Genomic DNA, 24,343 nt, shown 5'->3' on the forward strand with positions numbered 1-24,343 from the left:
TGGCCCTTCAAGGCAACTGGCTGGCCTCTGTGCAAAACAGGATGCCGATCCACACAGATGGCCCACTGGTCTGATCCAGAAGGCTCTTCTTATGTTCTTAATGTCATGTTTGCAAAGATCAGTTGCAAAAAATCAAAATCAATTGCAGTTGATTTCTCTGGGGATGTTTTATACCCCAGTGGTTTTGTTTTGCAGGGGGGGTGGGAACCCTCTTAAGTGGTAACTGGCCATACTTTGGGAATTACTATTGTGCAGGTGACCACGTCCTGAAAGAAAAGAATTGGAGAGCCATTCCTCAATTCTGCCAAAAAAAAAAAGTGCAGCTGGGGAGGACTTTCACCGCAGAACCTTGGTAAACATAGCACAAGATATACCTGCGGAAGACATGATAGAAGCCATCTGTTTTGCTGATAACATGCTTTGCTCAAGGGTAAGACACCTGACTTGTGTTACAGGCCTGTTACATCTAGTGATGGTTCCATGATATTGGGTGGCCGTGGGCAAAACACTCTCAATGGGTTCCCTTAACCAGGAAGAGGTGAGACGTGCAAACCCAGGATTCTTTTACACCACCTATGACTTTCCTGGGTGCTCTATGCAAAAGTGAGACTGGTGAGGTGGTTTTTGGGTCCCATGCCCCTCTCAGGAGCTGTCCTCTGACAACCTCTTTTGGGCTGCATAACCCCATGGGCCTGTGTGACCTGTTTTCTCACCTTCTGCCCTTTCATTCCAGTTTCTCCAGGTTTCCCCTGAAAAGAAAAATGCAAAACAAACAACATATGGAACAGAGAAGTTCAGACCAAACCTGTTGACTGCACTCACTTCCTTGCCCCCACTGCACAGGAACCCTGTTTGCAGATTGGCTCTTCCAATCGGCCTAAGACAAGAAGCAGATCAGCTCCCATTCACCCCATGCTCTCTTGCCACTCATCTTGGAGCCTGAGCATCTGCTCCAATGTGTCTCATTTAAAAGGCATGTACTGCATCATGTGATTTAAACCTAGGGTTGCCAGGTCCCTCTTCGCTACTGGTGGGAGGTTTTTGGGGCGGAGCCTGAGGAGGGCGGGGTTTGGGGAGAGGCTTCAATGCCATAGAGTCCAATTGCCAAAGCAATCATTTTCTCCAGGTGCACTGATCTCTATCGACTGGAGATCAGTTGTAATAGCAGGAGATCTTCTGCTATTACCTAGAGGTTGGCAACCCTATTTAAACCACCCTGCTCAGAATGCTGGAACCATCTTCCCCAAAGCCCTGCCCAAATCACATGCCTGGCCCCTCCCCGTTTCCAATGGATACTGTTTTACTGCATCATTCTCCAGCATTAGGGTTGCCAGGTCTCTCTTCGCCACTGGTGGGAGGTTTTTGGGGTGGAGCCTGAAGAGGGCGGGGTTTGGGGAGGGACTTCAATGCCATAGAGTCCAATTGCCAAAGCGGCCATTGATCTCTATCGGCTGGAGACCAGTTGTCATAGCAGGAGAGCTCCAGATAGTACCTGGAGGTTAGTAATCCAAAATAGACACCTCTGTGTACATATGTAGTTATTCAAAATCTGACACAGATAAACTATACACCTAGTATAGCTAAACAAAGACTGTATTGTACAAAATACACATAACATACACACATATACAAAACTGTTACAGTGATTATTTTTCACAAAAACCTCAGTCCTGTATACTAATAATGGTTATTCATCTTCCGAATACAAATTGCAGGTATGTATTATTCAAAAGACTTAGTCCTGTAGACCAATAATTATTCTTTCTCATTCAGGTATGGACTAGTTGTAATAGCAGGAGATCTCCAGCTAGTACCTGGAGGTTGCCAACCCTATCCAGCCTGTATAGGTACCATTACTGAATGTTGTTATCCAGCTTCACTGCATCACCTGCGGAATGTATTAAATGGCTCTTTGCTGCATTTGTTTTTAATCGTGTAACCTGCCTTGCGTCTCAGCGAGAGAGGCAGGCCATAACTGGCATAATTAAAACAAGAAACAGAGGCACAGCTCAGAGGTTCACTCACTGGTTTGCCAGGAAGCCCAGTGCCAGGAAGCCCTGGCTCTCCCTTCTTTCCCGGAGGCCCCGGCACAGCAACCACCGTCGTCCCACCTTCAAGAGAAGAAGGGCACTGATCACAAGGTTCTCCCTGCAAGAGGTTGAAAAAACAGACTGCCGTTTGAAAGAAGACAACAGACCAGGAGGCAGAAGGCAAAGAAATACTGCAGATTGGGAACGAGACCAAAAAAAAAAAAAAATCCCCTCAAGGCTGTGGTTCTCCAGCTGTTTGAAGCGTGGGACGGTCTGCTAACCTTGTTCGACTTCTGGAAACCCAACAGCTTTTTAAATTATTTATTTATTTATTTATTTATTTATTTATTTATTTATTTATTATTTCAAATTTATAGCCCGCCCTCATTTCCATCAAGCCAGGCTCAGGGTGGGTAACAACCTTTAAAACACTTAAAACCATCAAACATCAATAAAACATCAGCAATGTAAAAAAAAAAATCAGCAATAGTAAAAAAGGGATTACTTTTTTTAATTACCCAAAGAAAAAGAAATAAAAATGTAACAAAATATACCCACAGTGGTGGCAAGTACACAGATAGGCGTCTATAAAAGGTTTCCAAATGTCTAAAAATATGTCCATGCGAAGTTGTCCTCTTTATGCCATACATGGAAGAAGAGTTGGTTTTTATATGCCGACTTTCTTTACCGCTTAAGGGAGAATCAAACCGGCTTACAATCACCTTCCCTTCCCCTCCCCACAACAGACACCCTATGAGGTTGGTGGGGCTGAGAGAGTACGGAGAGAACTGTGACTGGCCCAAGGTCACCCAGCAGGCTTTATGTGGAAGAGAGGGGAATCAAACCCGGTTCTCCAGATCAGAGTCCACCGCTCTTAACCACTACACCATGCTGGTATAGCCCTCTCTCTTCAGATCTCGGAAGCTAAGCAGGGTCACTACTTGGAAGGCAGACCACCAAAAAAGGCTCTGCTGAGGAAGGCCATGGCAAACCACCTCTGCTTAATCACTTGCCTTGAAAGCCCCTTGCTGGGATCCCTATAAGTCAGCTGTGACTTAACAGCACTTTACACCCACACGCGCCATATGTGTTGATAAGGTTGTAAGGTCCTCACTTTATTGGATCACTGGAGGTTGCCATTTGTCTTTCCAGTGTTGTAATATAAAGCCTTTTAGCAACAGTAAGGGCACGGAAGGTCCATTTTCATTGGCCATCAGTTAGTCTCCAGGAGACAGGCAAATAGTTTAAAAGTACATAAGCACCCTCAAAGATCAATGAATATTCTAATACAAAATTGATGCGAATAATTTTTTCCTCCTAAAAAGACCGAATAACTGGATAGGCCAAAAACATACATTTAAGAGATGTGTCTTGTAAGTTACAGCGCCAACAATTAGACATTTTCATTTTACCTAGTCCTTCACGAAAAAAGTGCTACAGTGTCCAGTATATTCTAAACATATTTTTTTTGCCAAATAAGTTGCAGCTCACAGTGCATGCCTAAGGAGAGTTACTCCAGTCTAAGCCCATTCATTTCAATGGGCTTAGACTGGAGTAACTCTCCTTAGGAATGCACTGTTAAGATCAGTAGAAACAACAGGTATACAATTTAGGGCAAAATAGGGCTATCTAGCTCCTTATTCCATTCATTTCTGAGACCTTGCATGTATCATATTTATTCATCAGTATGAAATATTTATAAACAAATATTGTTGGTGTCATTTTCTGAATTGATTCAATTACAGTTTCCGAGAGAAAGGGAGATTTCTCAAACAAGCGCTGCAGATGTTGCGCTCGTAAATATTGCCATTCAGTAGGCGTTGACGGGTCATATCTAGACCTCAGCTGAGAAAATAACCAAAAGCTTGTTATCATAGTCTATTAATTGGTCCAGAGCAAAAATCCTCCTATCTGTCCAAGCCTCCCATAAAAAAGATGACATTATACACCACAATTCTTTAATTACAGAAACTGCAGGAGGAACGGGATCTAGTTTAGCATGAATACACCTCCAATGCATTTCATTTAAAGAGGGGCACCAGGCAAGAATCCTCGAAAATAGCCCAAGATGGCTAGTCCAACTGGGAGGAGAAATCCCAGTTGCAAAATCCTTCTGTGTTACTTTCCGGCTGCTCAACATACACACAAGAATCTCACCTCAGGAAAGAGTGAACCAGAGTTTATATTTATTTTTCATATTTATATAGGGTTGCCAGCTATAGGTTGGGAAATACCTGGAGATTTTTGGGGTGAAGCCTGAGGAGGGCGGGGTTTGGGAAGGGAAGGGACTTCAATGCCACAGAGTCCAATTGCCAAAGTGGCCATTTTCTCCAGGTGAACTGATCTCTATTGGCTGGAGATCAGTTGTAATAGCAGATCTCCAGCTAGTACCTGGAGGTTGGCAACCCTATATTTATAACATTATTGAGCAACAGACTCTATTCCATGACCATTTTGCATTTCATACTGAAGGCAAGTCAAGCTAGTGTGGCGCAGAAGTTAAGAGTGCCAGACTAGGATTTGGGAGACCCAGATTCAAATCCCAGCTCTGCCATGGAAGCTTGCTGGATGTCCTTAGGCCAATCATACACTCTCAGCCTAACCTACCTCTCAGGGTGGTTGTTATGAGGATAAAATAGAGGAGAATGATATAAGCCACTTTGGGTCTCCACTGGGGAGAAAGGTGGGGTATAATATATTTATTTAGCTAAATTTATACCCCACCTTTCTGCCCTCATAAGGGCCACCAACACAACTAACAATTAAAACGTACATAATAAAATCACATTGTGAAACCATTAACCCCCCCCCCCGCCCAAATGAAGTTAAATTTGGAAAAAAATCGCTCTACATCTCCGAGAGTCTTTTTTCCCTGCGCCTCCTCCCCTTCCCTCTCATTGTTGTGATCCACCTGCAAATGATTGGTGACCCATTTTGAGGGTCCTGACCCACAGCTTGAGAACCACGGCCTAAGAGGAATCTCTAAGACAGATGGAGTGCTGCTTCTCCAGAACCCTGCCAACGCCTTCCTGGAACTGCTCCAGTCCTCTTTCGCCGAATTATTAGATAATAACAGGATGTCAAGTATCACACTCTGAACCTCAGCTAGCAAAGTCCTGAACGTCACCCTGGGAATATCTGATGATGACAATCAAATACAAGGGGGCAGATGGAAGTCAGAGCCTGATTACAGGCCACAGTCGTTGGGTCAGAAGTAACCCTTCATCTGCCAGGCTCTGACTGTTGAGAACCCTCCCCGAGGCTTCGCCACAGGCGGCCTGTGAAAGCTGGAGGGGAGAAGGCAAAAGAAAACAGGGAAGCGCGGACGTCTTTCTTTCCGTTTGTCATTTATCACTGCTCATCGTATCTTTCTTCTAATGGTTGGTTGTGTTGGGAGATGGAAAAGGTAGGGATCTTGAGCTGCTAAAGAGAGATAAGAACCGCAGAAATAAACAACAGGGAAAGGTGGACATCCCCCGTTATGACCCTTTGCAGTTTCCTGTGCCTGCCAAGGAATGCCTCCAGAATCCTCAGCATCACTGCCTGGCTTGAACATGGCTTATTTTTCATGAGCTGAGTGCAAAAGGGAGCTGGGATTAAACATTCTTAACAAGGCATCAGGCTATCAGATTTGCAATTTGTGTTATGAGAAGATCTTTGCGCCAGTAAAATGCTGGTCTCAGCTTTGCCCCTCCCGCATGCTTCAGGCACACTGCCTACTTAAAAAAAAAAAAAAAAACATTTAAAGCAGCAAATACATTCCTCCTTCTGGCCCAAAACATGCTTTTTTTAGGGGGGGATCACATCTGTGGTATGTTGATGGTTACATGGAGGCTAGCCAATCAGACCTGCACTGACCTGAATGGCCCAAAATAACCTGACGCCGTAAGATCTCAGAAGATAAGCAAGGTTGGCCCTGGTTAGTACTTGGGAGGGAGACCACCAAGGAAGTCCAGGGTTGCTACGCAGAGGCAGGCAGTGGCGAAGAGCCTCCATCTGCCTCTTGCCTTGAAAACCCTATGGGGTCACCATAAGTTGGCTGCTAGAGCCAATCAGAACCCAACACAAGCCTGGTACAGGTGATGCCCCCAAGGGGAGAGTGAGAGTGGGCACGAGTGCTTTAGCCCCATTCCCTGCCTCTGCGCAATTGCCTGGTTGTCCGCAGAATGTGACTGTGAGGAGGAAGTGGTCCCGCATGTACATCCCCGCCCCATCGTCAGCAACGCTGCTTTCAGAACACTGTTGATCATGTGTAGGGGGTGTGCACACGGCCACTTCCTCCACATGGTCACACTCCGTGGACAACCAGGCTATCGCACGGAGGCAGGGGGCAGGGCTATCACACTCCTGTCTGCTCTCCCTCCCCAAGCAATGAGTCAACACGGGGGGGGGGGGAGGAGTCATCTGTACCTGGCTACAGCAAAAGTCTAGGACAGAGACTACACATTGTCTGTGCAGTTCCTCCGCACATAGTTACTTTGCCCATGTTCAGATGAACGTGGGTGGGCAGTACGTCTGCCAAGCCCCCAGGTCCCTGCATGGAGCAGTGGTGGGAGAATCATAGAACCATAGAGTTGGAAGGGACCACCAGGGTCATCTAGTCCCACCCCCTGCACAATGCAGAACATTCACAACTACCTCCCCACACCCTCAGTGACCCCTACTCCATGCCCAGAGTTACTGGAAGTTCTTGCCGTAAGTGACAAAGGTTAGCTCTAGGCATCATTTCCAGGTTAGTGTTAGGACTCGCCAGAAACTCTATGGTGATTCCTAGAGCAACCCGTTGTCTCTTCCAGTAGGAAGTTCCGGTAAGTACATGAGGTTTCATTTTGTAAAACCTTTTTTCCTCCAGCATCGCCGTGCCTTTCCCATAGCCCTCCGAAAAGTTGCCAGGCACTGCCTGGCAATCGTAGTAGGCAGGGAGTGCTTTGCTCTGTGGCAGGCCCAGCATGCTTGGCTCTTGTCCCCCCTCCACACTTGTGGACTGCCCCTACATGTGGCATATGCATGAGGGCTCCCAATACACTGGGAATGTACAGAACCGATTTTTGCAAAACTCACTCCAGGACTTTAAGATGGCCCCCCTCCCTCCCTGATCAACGAAAGTTACGCCTGCAAATGCAGACACTACAAAAAATTTTGTCTGTCCAAACCTAAATTTCATACCCCCACGACATCCCTAAACTCCAGATACCTCCCAACAAATGGCAATCTGATGAGTTGCTTTTTGGCAGTTCGCAGTGGCCACTGATCAGTTTCCACGGAAGGTAAGGTCTTCCAGAGGTTAAAACAGACGGGGCAGCAACTTTCTGCTGTAAGCCATCTGGTTTCCTTCTGCCTCAAGCTGGCTGCTGCTGAATCTTCAAGGGACTTCTGGTCGGTTTCACTGGTTAACTATCCCATCTTCCAGGGATCTTGTGGCGGTTTATATGGCCTTTGACCCTGTTTTATCCTCAAAACAAACCTCTCAGGTAGATTAAGCTGACCCAGGTTCACTCAGTGAGCTTCCTAGGGAAGCAGGGATCTGAACTCAAGTCCCCCCAGCAGTTAGCAAGCACAACATGGCACCCTGGCTGTTTCGTGGATATGAAGAGATAGCACAAGCCCTTTTCCTCCTCTGATGCTGAGCTGGCTCACCTTCTCGCCTTTGGTTCCTGTATCTCCGTTGTCTCCTTTGGTCCCTCGGCCACCCTAGAAGTAAAGAAGGAATATAAATAGGGGGGATGTTGGGGGGGGGGTCTTCCCAAGATCCTTGTTGCAGTACAGAGAGGCACCACATAATGTTTACGTTGGTTCTTCTTTCATCCTCTCCGCGCTATTTATTTCTTTTATTGACTGTTTGTGTAAAACAGGTATTAGAGATGTGCATTTGGACATTAACCAAGAAAAAAAAATGTCAACTGAATTCCCTCTTCTCTAGCATATTACAACACCACACGTGATGTAGTAATTCATAACTTCTTGAAACCTTGGAAATGGTTCATAGTAATTTCTGCTGGCGTCTTGTCTACTTTTCACACGTGCATGAGGCAAAGGGCAGGGAAGCAATGGAAGAGAGAGATTCCGCTGAGAAGTGACAGGAGAGTGTTCCGACCGGAAGACTTGGCAAGTGTTCCCAGTGAAGGGCTTCTGTACATGGCATTTCCACTTTCTGCTGGTGATTGCACATCCCAGCTGGCTTGGGGACTTTTCTTTATAAATAGACTCAAGAAAAGTCTCTACAAGCCAGCTGGGATATGCAATCACTGGGACATGTCAGCCTGCTATTCCATTCTCAGCTCTATCCCTGCACCTGCCTGTCTGCCAGGTCAAGCATTTTTGTTCGTATTCTGTGATGGCAGACACTGCAAACCTGGCTACATCCTACCCAGTGAAGACAGAGGCTACATCCTACCCAACTCCCACAACAGATGGCATGCTTGCAAGGGAGAGAAATGCAAACATGTTGCTCGTAACCTTTGGAAGCCAGGCCGGGGGGAAATAGGCAAATGCCCACCTGCCTGCCTGTTCAAGGCAGAGACAAACCAAATGGGATACAAGAAATCTGTAACTGAGAAGGCTCTGAACCCATCCTACATGACAGATCAGTGTTGTGGATCTACATTCTGAGATCTCTTGCCATCTTTATTCATAGAATCATAGAGCTGGAAGGTACCACCAGGGTCATCTAGTCCAACCCCCTGCACAATGCAGGAAATTCACAACTACCTCCCCACCCCCACCCCCAGTGAGCCCTACTCCATGCCCAGAAAATGGCCAAGATGCCCTCCCTCTCATCATCTGCTTAAGGTCACAGAATCAGCATTGCTGACAGATGGCCATCTAACCTCTTCTTAAAAACCTCCAGGGAAGGAGCGCTTACCACCTCCCGAGGAAACCTGTTCCACTGAGGAACCGCTCTAACTGTGAGAAAATTCTTCCTAATGTCTAGATGGAAACTCTTTTGATTTAATTTCAACCTGTTGGTTCTGGTCCGACCTTCTGGGGCATGATTTTCAGTCAGTTCCACTAATCATAGGTAATTTAATTAAACTGCGGTTTCATGTTACGTCTAAACTTAGGCAATATTTCAAACTGAATAATTTGAGCTTTCAGTATTTGTTTTCTTATATTCTAATAGCCAAGTTGGCCAAATCTTTGGGTACTTAAATCCAGAGATTGGAGCTGTGAACAAGACAGATCCTTCTACAAACCTGAAAAGGGCCCTAGAGAAGGAATCAGGAAAAGGGGAGAGGCTATGGGGACTTTCAGGAAAGGGAAAGAGGAACTAGTGGGGGAGGGGAAATGAGATGCTTCCTGCAAGTCATTGTGGGTTCCCATTTATCATCTATTACCATAGGAATCAACAACCTAATCTATATGTACCAGCTGATCTCAAAAGAAGATTAATTCATCAACTCCCCCTCCAATGCCACCCATTGTTATTTTTAATGTGAAGCTGAACACATGAAGCTACCTTAAACCGAATCAGATCCTTGATCCATCAAGGTCAGTATTGTCTATTCTGACTAGCAGCAGCTTTCCAAGGGTCTCAGGCAGGGGTCTTTCACATCACCTATTACCTGGTTCTTTCAACTGGAGATGCTGGGGACTCAAGTTGGGACCATCTGCATGCCAAGCAGATGCTCAACCACTGAGCCATAGTCCCTCCCCAAGGTGCTGATTACACAGCCACTTCCTCTGATATTCTGACCACAAAATCCAGTTCCAGGTGTGACCCCAGAGAGAGATTGCCCTCTTTGCATCTCCCCCCATACATACATGCCCATACTCACAGGTTTTCCCATAGGTCCTATAGGTCCGATATCTCCCTAGGGAACAGAGAAGAACATGTGGGTTACTGAAGGAGGACAAGAGACTTTGGTAATACTTAAATGGTTGGTTGTCCTGAGAAACAAAGTCTACAGCTAAGTCATCTGTGTAGGGGTTTTGTAGGGACCCATCTTAACCAGGTCTACTCAGAAGTCACTCCCATTTTATTCACTGCAGCTCACTCCCAGAAAAGAGTTCCAGATGGGACACTATTGAAGCTCAGCTTCAGAAAAGGGATCACACACACACACACACACACACACACACACACACACACACACACTTTGAGTTCCTTTATGGGAAAATGGTACACTATGAGGAAAAGGTGGGATAGAAATGGAACTACGTAAAATCTGAATTCACCAGAGGCTCCCATTTCATCCCAGAATAAGATCACATCAACCTCTGATTGGCTTACACTTGCAGGGATAAATTAAGCTTTTGGAAGTCTCCATGGTAACCTGCAAAATCCCTCTCACCTTATCTCCTTTGAGTCCAGCTAGCCCAGGAGGGCCGGATTTGCCCTGTAAAAGAACCAAAAACTATCTTCATAAATTAAGGAGTAAGCAGAAAGATCTGGGGGCGGGGAGCCCTGGATGCGGCTTCCGGTCTCCCAAACAAAGCTAACTGTCATAGGCCTTTTATGCATTCTCAGTTTCCTCATGTCTAACTTTCTGTTTCTTCAGGGTTTTTTCCCAGTTATGCATGCATTTTACTCCCTCTAGTGGTCAATTCAATATAACTCCAGTTTTTATGAAGAGCAAAAAGCTGCTGATTTAAACTACAGGGAGAAAAGCTTTATTTAAAGCTGTGTGATGCGGAATCAACCCTCAGAGGGAGCAAAACACATCCAAAATAGGGGGAAAACCCTGAAGAAACAGGGTTAGAGGGGGGAAACTGAGAATGCACAAAAGGCCATGGTTCCCCACCCCCCATCAAAGCTGGGAATTGCAGTTTTGCAGAGTTAACTGGAAATCTTCCCCAGTCTTGTCACTGTACTGAATTGTCATTTATTAATACGAACTATTCAGTAATCCTGTAAACAGAACTGCCCAGAGATTTTGAGACTTTTCCCTTATGGCAATGAGGGCTAGAAACTACGGGTGATCGCACCCATTCCCACTCCCCTGCCACTTTTTATCCCTTCCCTATTCCTCACAAGCTCTTAGCCCCTTTCAGACGTTCAGTTGTAGCACTGCAACACATATAACAGGGGTGAGTGCTATGTGTCACCCTTCCTATATGCACGGTTTGATCCAATTAGCCACTGTTGGATGCTCCCACTACCTGCCAGTTAGGGTTGCCAACCTCCAGGTACTAGCTGGAGATCTCCTGCTATTACAACTGATCTCCAGCCTACAGAGATCAGTTCACCTGGAGAAAATGGCCGCTTTGGCAATTGGACTCTATGGCATTTTCTCCAGGTGAACTGATCTCTATCAGCTGGAGATCAGTTATAATAGCAGGAGATCTCCAGCTACTACCTGGAGGTTGGCAACCCTAAGGGGAGCCCCTGGCTCTATGCCCGATTCATTAGCCCTCCAGGGCAGCTGCTTGGCAACTGTGTGAAACAGTGTGCGGGACTAGATGAGCCACTGGTCTGATACAGCGGGGCTTATCTTCTCATGAAGCTTTTAAACTGAACGTCGAGAAAAAGGGATTTTTATAGAACTCTTAACTACAGTCTTGAACACACATGGAGCTGCCTTGTACTGAATCAGACCCTTGGTCCATCAAAGTCAGTACTGTCTACTCAGACCGGCAGCAGCTCTCCAGGGTCTCAGGCAGGGGTCTTTCACATAACCTACTTGCCTGGTCCCTTTAACTGGAGATGTCGGGGATTGAACCTGGGACCTTCTGCATGCCAAGCAGATGCTCCGCCACTGAGCCACGGCCCCTCCTGTTGGAGGAGGGAAGATGGGCTAACACTTACCGGCAGTCCTGGTTCTCCTTTGGGCCCTTCTTTTCCAGGAGACTGCAACGTGGACGCAAGGGCCTCGGGGCTGCATGAAAGACATTGCTCACCCTTTCATGGGGGGAAAAAGACACCCTAGTGTCAATGTCAGTAGCTCTTGAGGAAGGGGGAACAGGGAAAACAGAACTGAATAAAGAAGTAGCACGAGAGAGCTGCAAAGGAAATGGGCCCAAGCGTAGGAAGTCAGACAGAGTTTACAAGTTATCACATATTAGTATTTTTGCAGAGCCATCAATGGGGCACTTGACAGAGCAGCACAGCTAGGTTCGAGTCCAGTAGCACCTTAGAGACCAACAAGATTTTTTGGGGTATAAGCTTTCAAGAGTCAAAGCTCCCTTCGTCAGATACAAGTTGGAATGGACATCTCTGAGTCCTTATATCCCAGTCAGAAGGTGGGAGGGATGTTGCAGAGAAAGAACTCAGGATGCAGAGGTACAACGTGCATTGTAATTAGCTAGATTAGAGCCGAGGGGTAATGTTTGGGGGCAGGAAATTAGCATCTGCAATGAGATAAGAATCATATGTCCCTATTCAGCCCTGGAGGAGGGGGTGTCCATTGTTCTGAACTTGTGAATGAACACAAGCTCAGCAATATTGCGCTGTAATCTCCCCTTGAAGCTTTTGAGGACTGTCACTCTTACATCAGCAATGGAATGACCTGGAAGATTAAAATGTTCTCCCACTGGTTTTTGAGTGTAGTGGTTGTTAACTGTTGGATTTATGCCCATTTATTCTTTTGCATAAGGACTGACCTGTTTATCCAATGTAGACAGTGGAAGGGGCATTGCTTAATGCTGACATTCGATGGCACATATAACAGTGGAAGTTGAACAAATGAATGAGCCCGAGATGGTATGGCTGGTGTCGTTAGGTCCAGCGATTGTGCCGTCAGAGTGAATATGGAGCCAGAATTTTGGTTTGTTGCAGGCCCAGATCTCCAAGTCCTATGTTGGGATCTATGTTGGGAAGGGCATTGTTGTGGGTGAGAAGTTACTTAAGGTTAGGAGGCTGTCTGTGGGCAAGAAAAGGTCTGCCTCCCAATGTCTGGGAGAGAGGGTTATCGTTATCCAACCTCTGAAACTTTTCAGAGTTACATAAGACAAAAACAGGGCCCAGCCCCAGGGAGCTTACCATGTGCATTTGGGGAAAGGGTGGTGTGACACAACAGACTGAGGCTGCCTTGTTTGGCTGTGACCTGCTCAGCGAGGCTAGGGATAGATGGATAAAGCCTTTTATCCGTGCATCTGCCTCTAGATTGGAGAATTTGAGGATTATTTTGGCAGGGGTGGATTTTAATATTGCATTGGCTGTTGCCAGATTTATTTCCCAGACAATTAAGTTTAAAAAGTATTAATTTCTTTATGGATCTTAGTTACTTTTTCTTATTTTGATCTTAGTGTGACGTTGTTCATGGCCGAATTGGCCATGTGAGCAATATCATTAAAGTAACAACAGACTGAGGGGAAGGAAAGGAACATGGTCACATTTCATTTGGAGATAAGGAACGAAGGACTGCAAAGAGATGGGTTTTGACTAGCTGAAGATGGGAAACAGAAAGAAGAAGAAGAAAAAGAAGAAGAGTTGGTTTTTATATGCCAGCTTTCTCTACCACTTAAGGGAGAATCAAACCGGCTTACAATCACCTTCCTTTCCCCTCCCCACAACAGACACCCTGTGAGGTAGGTAGGGCTGAGAGAGAGAACTGTGACTAGCCCAAGGTCACCCAACTGGCTTCATGTGTAGCAGTGGGGAAACCAACCCCCTGCTGGCATTCATACTTTTGCATTATTTCTCACAAAATACAGCACCATTTCGGCACTGCCTTCCAAGCTCTTCCCGTGCAAAGCCAAGGCACTTTGTTCAAGAGGTCAAATAGTTCTGCCTTTCAAATCAGGCTTAGCCATGAACTTTTGTTTGGGGGCCTCTAGCTGGGACTATATCTCAACTAGATTGAACTTACAGGGTTGTTGTGAGGATCGACTGGGTGGGGAAACCTTGACCTTCTTGGGGGAGGAAGGACGGGAACCAAAAATGTTTTTTTTTTTAACTAGCTCAAAAAGTAATTAATGGAGAAATGTGTACACAGTCTATTTTTCCAAAGATAAATTATCATACAAATTAACACATTTGGCTACTTTGACTCCTCTTTGATCACCACCTCTAAGTCTATGGTTGAGGGCAGCAACAGTATTACATCTTGAGTCTGGCCTCCCTACCCACCTACCCCTTATTCCTTTTTTCCCCTTTCCCATTTCCCCTTTATCTTTTGCCCTTCTGTCCTCCCATTTTTCCTGGTTGTGTCTTCCTGTCCCTATATTTGTCGGTCTCCATCCTTTCTGTTTCCCCACACAGATCGGAGTGACATCAAAGGAAGGCACTGATATATAGCCATCTTCTTTTAGGACATCCTGCTGAGCAGAAGTGTTTAGGTGCCATCTGCATAGGCCTACTATAGTGCTTTTAGATTGGTTAGATTGTTTTAATTTGTATCTACAGCGTGGTGTAGTGTTAAGAGTGGTGGTTTGGAGCGGTGGACTCAGATCTGGAGAACTGGGTTTGATTCCCAGCTCCTCCACATGAGCGACAAAGGTTAATCTGGTGAACTGGATTTGTTTCCCCACTCCTACACACAAAGCCAGCTTGGTGACCTTGGGCAAGTTACAGCTCTGTTAGAGCTCTCTCAGCCCCACCTACATCACAGGGTGTCTGTTCTGGGGAGGGAAAGGGAAAGTGATGGTAAGCCGGTTTGAGTCTCCTTTAAGTGGTAGAGAAAGTCAGCATATAAAAACCAACTCTTCTTCTTCTTGTATTTATCTATATATTCATCTGTTGTGAGCCACCCTGAGCTTGGTTCACCAGGGGAGGGTGGGGTATTCATAAAATTTATTATTATTATTAATCCATGTTTCATTAAATTGATTGTTTTCCATATTGTGACTTTTTTTTAATATGGGTGCATTCAAATCAGCCAACTGCAGCCTCAAGCAGTACCATCAACCTTCACCACTTTATTCTGCTGATAGCATAAACGGGTCCTAACCAGTGCATTAGGCGTCCCCAATCACTATCTCGGTCTTCCAGCTTAATCATCATATCCTGTTTCTTTGGTGTGTGCCTGTGAAAGAGACTCAGAAAGACATGGGGTGGTGGCGGTGGAGGAAAAGAGGGTGGTGGGAAAAGACTGCTGCACCTGGACAGTATCTGGAATCAGCAAGGCAACAAACACAACCAGAAAATAGGTTCTAGGGGGAGATCCCGACGGGCATCTCAAGAGAAACAGTGCCTACCTTCTCCCCTTTGATTCCGTTGATCCCAGGGTCTCCCTGAAAAACAAAAACAAAAGAGAAATGGGAATAGAGAGTCCTGCAGAAGGCACTGGAAGAGTTAATCTCCCCAGCAACTGGGAGGGGCTGATAAGGGTGGGGATGAAGATTTTAGCTGGAGAAACATCCGCGGTAGCCATAATGACACAAAGCATTTTAGTTCGAATGCCAGGTGTGTCCAGGCCTACTGGAGTGTTTTGAGGATGTGGGCTGGGTGGAGCCACATGGAATTCAGCACCTGGTGAAGCAGGAGAATTATTTCTGCCACACATGCCTATCTCTTGACGTGACTGCTCAAATGCTAAGGTGCTGAAAGAGGGATTAAATGTGGTAGACGAGGGTGGGGATGCACGGCAAACACACATCTATCAGGGGGCATATCTGAGCAAACACACCTCTAGCACGGGGCATGTCCGAGCAAACACCCCTCCACTTCACCGAGTGCCGAGCTTTGCACAGATCCACCCACTACATGTTCTCAACAGGCCAATTTGGGTCACGTGACCCCTCTCACGTGGCAAACCAGAAGACAATTGCTCCTGAACAACTCCTACAGAAGTCCTTAATTCATGTAAGGCAAGTGAACAAAAGCCCTGGAAAGGACAGTGTGGATACCTCTTTGTGAAGAGAACAGAACGACTAGCCCACATGCCCCACACTTCTTGGCATGTCCTGTTGCACATCCTTTCCATGCCTGGGATCTCCCACCTTGACAAACCTCTGGGGACTTCTAGACCTTGGGGGAAAGGTAGTGGGTGCCACAAGGAAATTGTGGAACTCCCTGCCCCAGGATGTGGTGAGGGCTGCCAACTTGGAAGGCTTTAAGAGGGGAGTGGACATGTTCATGGAGGAGTGGGGTATTCATGGTTACTAGTCATGATGCATATACCTATTCTCTGCAGGATCAGAGGACCATGCCTATTAGGAGGTGCTTTGGAGGTGCTTTGGAACACAGGCAGGATGGTGCTGCTGCAGTCGTCTTATTTGGGGGCTTCCTAGAGGCACCTGGTTGGCCACTGTGTGAACAGACTGCTGGCCTTGATGGGCCTTGGTCTGATCCAGTAGGGCCTTTCTTATGTTCTTATGGATGTCGTGGGGTGGTGGGCCCTATCACAGCATGTTGGGAGGTTGCAAGCTGAGCGTCCTCCCTCCAATGAAGGCGGCTGATTCCAAAGGGCTGCTACTTGCAGATGGAGTGCTCCCTGAAGACGCGAAAGCAGTGTCTCCTGGGATCTTTTTCAAGCACCTCCAACTGGAGGAAAGCCAGGACTGCCTTTCTGATTTGAGGAAGAGATGCTCAGGGGAAGAAGCAAACATTGGGGACCACAGCTCTATGCATCGCTTCCTGCATACTCTCTTGTGAGAGGAAGGGGGTGCGATACGGTATAATCTGTCAGGTGTGCCTGGGATAGGACAAAAGATGGCAGCACAGCTAATGATCTGCATGCCTCTACCTACGTTGGACCACAGGAGGGAACTGCAAGGAGACATTCAAGTCTGCTTATACAAATAAGATGGGGGAAGTATAGATCTCTGACCCCCCCCCCCCCACGCTTCCAGGTGAAGTCTGCTCACTGGGCTCTCAGCAACTAGGAAACCCGTTCCTATTACCTGCAGGGGGTCTTTACCTTGCTCCCCCCCCCAACTTGGTACTCAGCTACACAGATACCTACCCTGTCGCCTTTGGGTCCTGAAGGGCCAGGCTGATCCTAAAGAGAGAAAGATAAAGAGAATGAAGAACTAAAATTAAGTGGATAGGTTTGCATAGGATTCCTGGAGTCCCTGCATTGTAACCATAAATGCCGCCCCTCATTCTGAAAGAGGGAGCAGTCACCCGGAGACACCCACCAATTTGCCTGGCATACCCCAGCAAATCAGACAGGGACACCCACCGATTTGCCTGGCTTCCCCGGTGGCCCAGGTTCCCCCTTGGGTCCTGGTTTTCCAGGGAGGCTGACTACGTTGGTTAAACCTTCCGGGATGGTTGGACAAACTTCACACGGATCACCCTGTCGAAAGAAATTCAAGATGGTCTTAGGAAAACAAGACGAAATGGAGCCAAAATAAAAGCCAGTGGTTGCAAAAAACAAAAATCTCTATTTCCGTAAATAGAAAATTAAATTGGGTCAATAAATGTCTTGGGTTGGATCCCTGGGATCTGTTCAATGAATGGCAGAACTTCCCCCCAGCACAAGGATCCTTTCCATAATAGAAGTTCCAGTTCCCGCCATGACTAGGGGGGCAGACAGCTGTTACCCTCCTCTCCAAGCAAGCATTAACCATGGATTTTCTCCCACAAATGTCTTCTTGGCTTGTTCTCTCTGAACCCGGAGTACGCCCAAGGTTCTGCTTTGATCCAGATGCTCACCTTTTCTCCCTTCAGGCCAGGACCTCCTGGTTTTCCCTGCAGAGAAAGAGAGGAAAAGTGAGGGAGACCAAGGAGATCAAACATGCATAGAATGTAAGGAGATGTAAAGGCTTGTCCTAGGTGGAAATAAATCCCATGGAGTTTAGTGGAACTTATTCCTATGAACGTCTATCTTAAACATATGGTGAAAGGGAAATTGGATGGCACAGACAGGATCAGGGTTATCCAGGAAGCAGGCAAGGCCTATAACCTCCTCCTCTGTCCCCTGTTGAATTCTTCTCCCCAGGTATGCCATATCTTTCTCCCAGTCAAGGGGTGGAGTCTTGAAGATATTGCACCTCTCCTCTTTTGATCCCAACAATTTAAAGTCTGCCAATCAATGGTTAATTGCAACTTTATTAAACAAAATGTAGTGTGCACACACATCTCCTGGAACAGCCAGGTCTCTTGCTGGGGGTAAGGGACATGTGGTGTTCCAACTCTGCAACATCATTTCCACCATGTCACCGGAAGTGATGCCATTGTGCCAGTGTGACACTCTAGGACTCCCCTAAAACTAAAACTCTGTGGAACACCACGTATTTACACATCCCTGCCCCCCTCCTGCTGGAATCTCCAGTTGCAAACATTCCATCCTGCTCTCCCAACCTTCCATCCCACATCAAGGTGACCGAGAGAGGTGGGGCTATGCAAATTAGGAGCTGGAGCTAAAACATCAGAACTAGTTTGATTCTCTGTTGCTGGGGTCACCCACCCCAATAAATCCTTGAGAACACTCCTTTACTCTCACTCACACAAGCAAACGGTTGCAATTTATACCACAGTGGGGCCTTACCCCTTGCCCTGTAGGTCTTGTCTTTTTATTGTGCGAGATTCACAGGGTTTAAACCTGCTTTGGGATACTGTGATGTTCAAAAATGCAGGACGAGAGCAACAGCTATCACATGACCCGTTTACTTTTACCATCACCGTCCAATCTCCATCTGCTATTTGAGTTCTAAGCATCTGGACTGCTCCTCTTCACCCCCCCTCCCCAGAGTTGACTTTTTCCCGCCTCCTTTGCTACCTCGGCCCACGGCGTCCCTGTCAATCTTAAGGTCCTCTTCCAATCTCTCTGGCTAAGCTGCTTCAATACAGACCCTCCATTTGAACAGAAACCTCCAGACATCTGACAATCTCTGAGCAATGTAGTGCATGTGTTTGTGTGTGTGTGTGTTTGTTTTTTAATGATCTGAGCTCATCCAGCCCTGGGGGAACACGTCCTGGGTGTGGGGCGAGGCATGACTTCACTCCCGCCAGCTGCATTTGTAAGCATAGCTGATTCTCTTTTTATGTTGCTTAACTTCTTCGGCAATAAAAAAAAACCCATAACTCCCTGGAAGAATAAGCAAGGCCTTGTACAGCTTCCCCAACGAGCTCTCAGGGGATGATCACAAGCATGAGAGAGCACAAGGTGTCTGCGCGGGCCCCTCTTCCTTATGGCAGTTTTGAGAAACTTGCAACGCCATGGATCCTCCCGTCTTCGCTGTGGTTTGCCTGCAGGAAGGGGAACTTACTGGCTTTCCGGTTGAGCCGCCGAGCCCTGGTGGTCCTGAACTCCCCTAGAAAGAGATTGGAAAATAGTAGGCATGTGAGTGTCTCTGCAGAGGGCACCCATGAGAATGCTAAGGGCCAGGAAACAAGGTCAGCTGGGATTTGGGGATGGGACTACCTGATCTCTCTCTGGTTCTGCCTTACCTTTTCTCCTTTCGGGCCTGGGGGGCCACCTGGATCGCCCTGAAATGAAAGCACAAATGTTGACTTTGTTCAGAAATGAACACCATCCTAAGCAGAGCTACGCCCTTCCAAGTCCATTAAGAGTCAAATAGCTTACAAGGTTGTATCTTCCAATTAGGATGGCCCTAAGATCATTATCACCCTTATGGCTAGGGTTGCCAGGTCCCTCTTGGCCACCGGCAGGAGGTTTTTGGGGTGGAGCCTGAGGAGGGCGGGGTTTGGGGAGGGGATGGACTTCAATGCCATAGTGTTCAGTTGCCGAAATGGCCATTTTATCCAGGTGAACTGATCTCTATCGGCTGGAGATCAGTTGTAATAGCAGGAGATCTCCAGCTAGTACCTGGAGGTTGGCAACCCTACTTATCGCCATTATCACAGGGAGGTAGTTGAGAAGCACCTGGCTGCATTGGATGAGTACAAATCCCCCGGGCCAGACGGTATGCACCTGAGAGTGCTCAAAGAACTTTGTAGAGAGCTTGCAGAGCTTTTGTCCATCATTTGCCAGACCTCTTGGAGGACGGGAGATGTGTCACAAGATTGGAGGAGGGCAAACGTTATCCCAGTTTTCAAAAAAGGGAGGATGACCCAGGAAACTGCAGGCCAAGTTGGCAGTCTTTAAGCAGAGGCTGGACAAGCACTTGTCAGGGATGCTCTAGGCTGATCCTGCATTAAGCAGGGGGTTGGACTAGATGGCCTGTATGGCCCCTTCCAACTCTATGATTCTACCCCAAACATGACCCTGGATGGGACCTGCTTCTGCTATACTTTCATTCTTTGAAACAAACATTGGTTGGAAGAGGTGGAGGAAACAGAGGCTTTGGGATTTTTCTGCCACAAATACGTGTTGCCCATAACACTCCACATGTAATGTGGACTGAGTCTGGGCTTTCCTGTCAAACACATCTAGATTTGGAATTGTGGACACACTGCCTAATTCTGTTAGCAAGACACTTAACATGCAGTATTCCTTCCCCTGATTGATGACCAGGCAGCCTTCAGCTTCCCCAAGAGGCCCACCCACCCACAAAGGAATTCCAAGTTCTGTTTGATTCAGATTGTTCAACAGCCCTTTCATGGGCAAACTTGCCACAACTGCTGAGAAGTTGTTAAAACAGAATTGTCTAAGTCAGATAGCCTAAGTCACAATTCTTTAGACAAGCTGAACTTTATTATCTTTCTTCTGACAGTCGTAAAATTACAGTACGGTTTCCTCCGACAACTCCTCTTTTGTTTAGCGCTTCTTCATTAACTCCAGAGAGGGATCACCACTGAGCCAGTTGTGTTCAGAAATAAACGGGAGTCGAATGGCACTTTGAAGACTAACCAGTGCCAACTACAAGCATCTGGTAAAGTGAGGCTACAGTCCATGAAAGCTTCTGCAGTAATAAAATCTTTTCTTAGAAATACTAAACAAAAGACAGAGCCGGCATGGTGCAGTGGTTAAGAGCAGTGGTTTGGAGTGGTGGACTCTGATCCGGAGAACCGGGTTTGATTATCCACTCCTCCACATGAGCGGCGGACACCGGGTTGGTTTCCCCACTCCTCCATACGAAGCCAACTGGGTGACCATGGGCTAGTCACCACTGTCTTAGAGCTCTCCCAGCCCCACCTACCTCACAGGGTGTCTGTTGTGGGGAGGGGAAGGGAAGGTGATTGTAAGCCGGTTTGATTCTTCCTTAAGTGGTGGAGAAAGTTGGCATATAAAAACCAACTCCTCCGCCTCCTCTTTTTCTCCTCCTCCTTCTCCTCCTCTTCTCCTTCTCCTTATCTTCCTCCTATCCTCCTCCTCCTCCTCTCATTGGTTCTCACAGGTGAAATGTCACGTAGCATCAGCTTTTTGCAGGATGCTCTTCCAGCATCCTTAGCAATAAATAGGAACCAGGGAGCTCCTCCCTGATTCTGCATATTAAAGGATCGGTCTGAAAATTCACATTTTGTACGGTTTGTCTCTGTTTGATCTGGCAAACAGCCGTAAATTGATGATGATGATAATATCTTAAAGCTAGCTGTGGAAAGCCTTCAGCTGTTGCAATGCAAATGAACTGTCCTGGACCAAGAGCGCCCCCTAAAGGCTTCCTTTCCCCACACACTGCCAAGCAGTTTAGCTGGAATGGAAAGGTGGGGGAGCAGCTGCTACAAGCCTGCCCGTCCCCACATCTCCTGGATATTACGCCAGGAGTCTTTACTACAGCAGATAGGAAGCATGGTGGTCTTTGCCTCCTGGGGCAGAAGAAAATGGCACTTCTGAGGACCAGGGTTTGGTGGTGGGGGTCGCTGGTCTCTGGGGTAGGAAAACTGTTGGGGTATGCATCCCCATGTTCCCTGGGCTTAACATTTTCCCTTCCCCAAGGTTATTTAACTACTCTTCTGTCAAACACCACTTATCTTTACTCTACATTACTTCAGGCTGTAAGCCACCGCATTGGCATAGAACCAAAAACTATAAAATTTCTTTTAAAAAAAAATCACAAAACTGGGATTGGGCCAATAGCTAATTAGAAAGGGTAAGTTGTTAAAAAGGGGGGAGGGGGAATTTGAGTTTTCACACTTTACTCTTGAGCACATTTAATTAATATTTTAAATCCAAAATAAAGCACTTAATTATGCACATTATTTGCATAATAAAATGTGGTCTAAGTAAGCTGCATTTACATCCTTTACTGCCTAACCTCTGCCACACCCGTTTCTTCGCACTCCCTTCTAGCAAAGTTCAGATCGGATTAGGGTTGCCACTGGCGGGAGGTTTTTGGGCCGAAGCCTGAGGAGGGCGGAGTTTGGGGAGGGGAGGGACTTCAATGCCATAGAGTCCAATTGCCAAAGCGGCCATTTTCTCCAGGTGAAGTGGTCTCTATTGGCTGGAGAGCAGTTGTAATAGCAGGAGATCTCCAGCTAGTACCTGGAGGTTGGCAACCCTAGATCGGATCCTGGTCAGGGCCTGTCCTTTCAGCTTACGAAACTTTGCACGTATTGTGTATGTCAACATGCCTCATAAATAAACAACAATAATTAGAGATGGGCAAGTTCTGCTCAGCTCAGTTCAGTTCAAAACTGGTTGCATAATTAGGAGCTTAGCAAAGTTCCCCCTGGCTTGTAAGGATGGCTCATGTGGGCAGATGGTAACCTGTGCATATGCAATACTGTCCTGGCCTCTGGGAGACCGCAGTTTGGTACCACATCTGTGACTGAAGCTGCAGCAAACACAGATGTGGCCTTTTCTTGATTGATCACTGGCACCTGCCTAACACCCATCTGCCAGTTTCACGGCGACCAGTAAGGATTTCATCGAGAGGAAGGGGTTAGCATTAAAAATCATCTGCTGTGGGTTGTTAGCCTGCTGAACACACGAGTGCAGAATCTTTCCAAGAGCTTCTGGGGAAATGGCGCTTGATGAGATATACAGGGCCATTAGGAGCTGGACAAATGTGCATAATTACAGCATTAATTATAAATTTCAGCGGCATAACTATTTAATAATAGCAAACTACTTCTGTTAACGGCAAGGAGGAATTAAGGGGACAATGGTTAATGGAATCCCACCGATCACTCCAAAGTGCTGCCCGATTCCTCTTGGAGCACAAGATTTCAGAAAGCATTGCTTTTTAGCTTATTCCCGTAATTGTATGGGCTAGGGACCTAGGGATAGGCTTTCTTTAAAAAACAAACGCAAACAAAGTGCGTAAGGGGAAGGGGTGGAGAGGCTGAGATTTTCAGGCCGCTGGTTTTTCCAGTTACAAAACACACACCGTTCTGATTAAGTATTTGAACACTGCACATTCTCTGTTTGCCAAAACTACCCACCTTCTTACGAAAGCTACTGGTTTGGTTCCCCTCACTCCGTGCCCTCCCTCTGTGACTCGCGCCTTTCTCTCATAATGGATGGCAAAACATTTCTACCACAATCTGTAAACACTGTAAGGAGGCCATGGAAATTACACCACAGTTAATCAGGATTCTCCCATTATAAAACCTAACTCCTTGGTGACAAAGGCCCAAGTTGCTGTCAGAACGTGGAAGCCAGAGACAGGCTGAGAGACAATCCTTACCGGTTTTCCTGGAAAGCCAACTCCAGGGGTCCCTGGCAGGCCTGGGGGTCCTGGCTCCCCAGCAAGCCCTTCAGGTCCAACAAATCCCGGATCACCCTAAAATACACACATGGCTGTTAGTAAGAAGTCCAGCAAAGTCAGAAGTCTATCAGAAGATTAGTTTTTTTCCCTTGGGGGCTGCTTCACGACTCTAAATTTGAACAGCACGGTACCTTCTGGCCTTTGGGTCCCACTACGCAAATCTCTCCAGGCCGTCCCTGGATTGAAAGAGAAAGTGAGATTTCTTAGCATCGTCCCACTGTATGGGGGTCAATCCCCTTGTTAGAGAATTCTGAGCTTGAGCTTGGGGCCTTGTGGAGTGAGTCTGGGGCCTTTGCCAGGTGAACTTACCTGTGTGAGTTCAGGCCATGCAAAGAATTCTATTATCATTATTATTATTATTATTAGACTTATAGCCCGCTTTCCCTGGCAACGCTGAAATTTGCACGTGGAGCCTAGGCTCGGAAAAAGAGGAGCCACACAGATCCACAATGTGTGAAGGAAAGAGAACCTCATTACACAACTTACGTCGCGCCCTGGGGTTCCGGGTTTGCCTTGAAAGCCGAAGTCTCCCTTGTCACCTTTCTGACCCTTTAGGGAAGGATGGTAGAAGGACCTTGTTAGTCATGCTCCTCCTGGGAGGCATCACAGTGAAGAAGGGTTGACATTCTGGGGGGCTAGGTTCCTTGCCAACCGTCAGCTGCGTGGGTGTGACAGGTATACTCTGCTTGGGGTGAAAAATACCTTGAACCGGTCCTGATTATACAGCCCCCACCCCCGGCTGGAATCGGCTAGCCCCCCTTGCAAGCATTCTGGCACTGATAATACAGTAACAACTTGAAGCACATCCCAAGCTACCGCTGTTTAATTTTTAGTAAATTTATACACTGTTTGCCAGTCAGATGCTCTGGGCTGGCCACAATTTGTTTTTAAAAACCTATATACAATTTAAAACAACAACAATGTAGCAATTCTTG

General features: G+C 46.8%; 1 protein-coding gene across 1 annotated transcript in view; it reads right to left on the bottom strand.

Annotated features, from left to right (window-relative positions):
* The window catches only part of COL16A1 (collagen type XVI alpha 1 chain), a 133,820-nt gene that overhangs the window by 60,492 nt on the left and 48,985 nt on the right, over nucleotides 1-24,343 (bottom strand). The window contains exons 14-26 of the mRNA XM_056846435.1: nucleotides 23,895-23,957; nucleotides 23,540-23,584; nucleotides 23,328-23,423; nucleotides 19,246-19,284; nucleotides 17,509-17,544; nucleotides 17,033-17,149; nucleotides 16,814-16,849; nucleotides 15,105-15,140; nucleotides 11,776-11,868; nucleotides 9,806-9,841; nucleotides 7,668-7,721; nucleotides 2,026-2,148; nucleotides 714-749 (exon numbers count right to left, since the gene is read on the bottom strand). Coding sequence (XP_056702413.1) covers nucleotides 714-749; nucleotides 2,026-2,148; nucleotides 7,668-7,721; nucleotides 9,806-9,841; nucleotides 11,776-11,868; nucleotides 15,105-15,140; nucleotides 16,814-16,849; nucleotides 17,033-17,149; nucleotides 17,509-17,544; nucleotides 19,246-19,284; nucleotides 23,328-23,423; nucleotides 23,540-23,584; nucleotides 23,895-23,957 — 810 coding nt within the window. The remainder of the gene's footprint in view (nucleotides 1-713; nucleotides 750-2,025; nucleotides 2,149-7,667; nucleotides 7,722-9,805; nucleotides 9,842-11,775; nucleotides 11,869-15,104; nucleotides 15,141-16,813; nucleotides 16,850-17,032; nucleotides 17,150-17,508; nucleotides 17,545-19,245; nucleotides 19,285-23,327; nucleotides 23,424-23,539; nucleotides 23,585-23,894; nucleotides 23,958-24,343) is intronic.

The sequence above is a fragment of the Euleptes europaea genome, chromosome 3 (genome assembly GCF_029931775.1).
Source record: "Euleptes europaea isolate rEulEur1 chromosome 3, rEulEur1.hap1, whole genome shotgun sequence".
NCBI lineage: Eukaryota > Metazoa > Chordata > Lepidosauria > Squamata > Sphaerodactylidae > Euleptes > Euleptes europaea.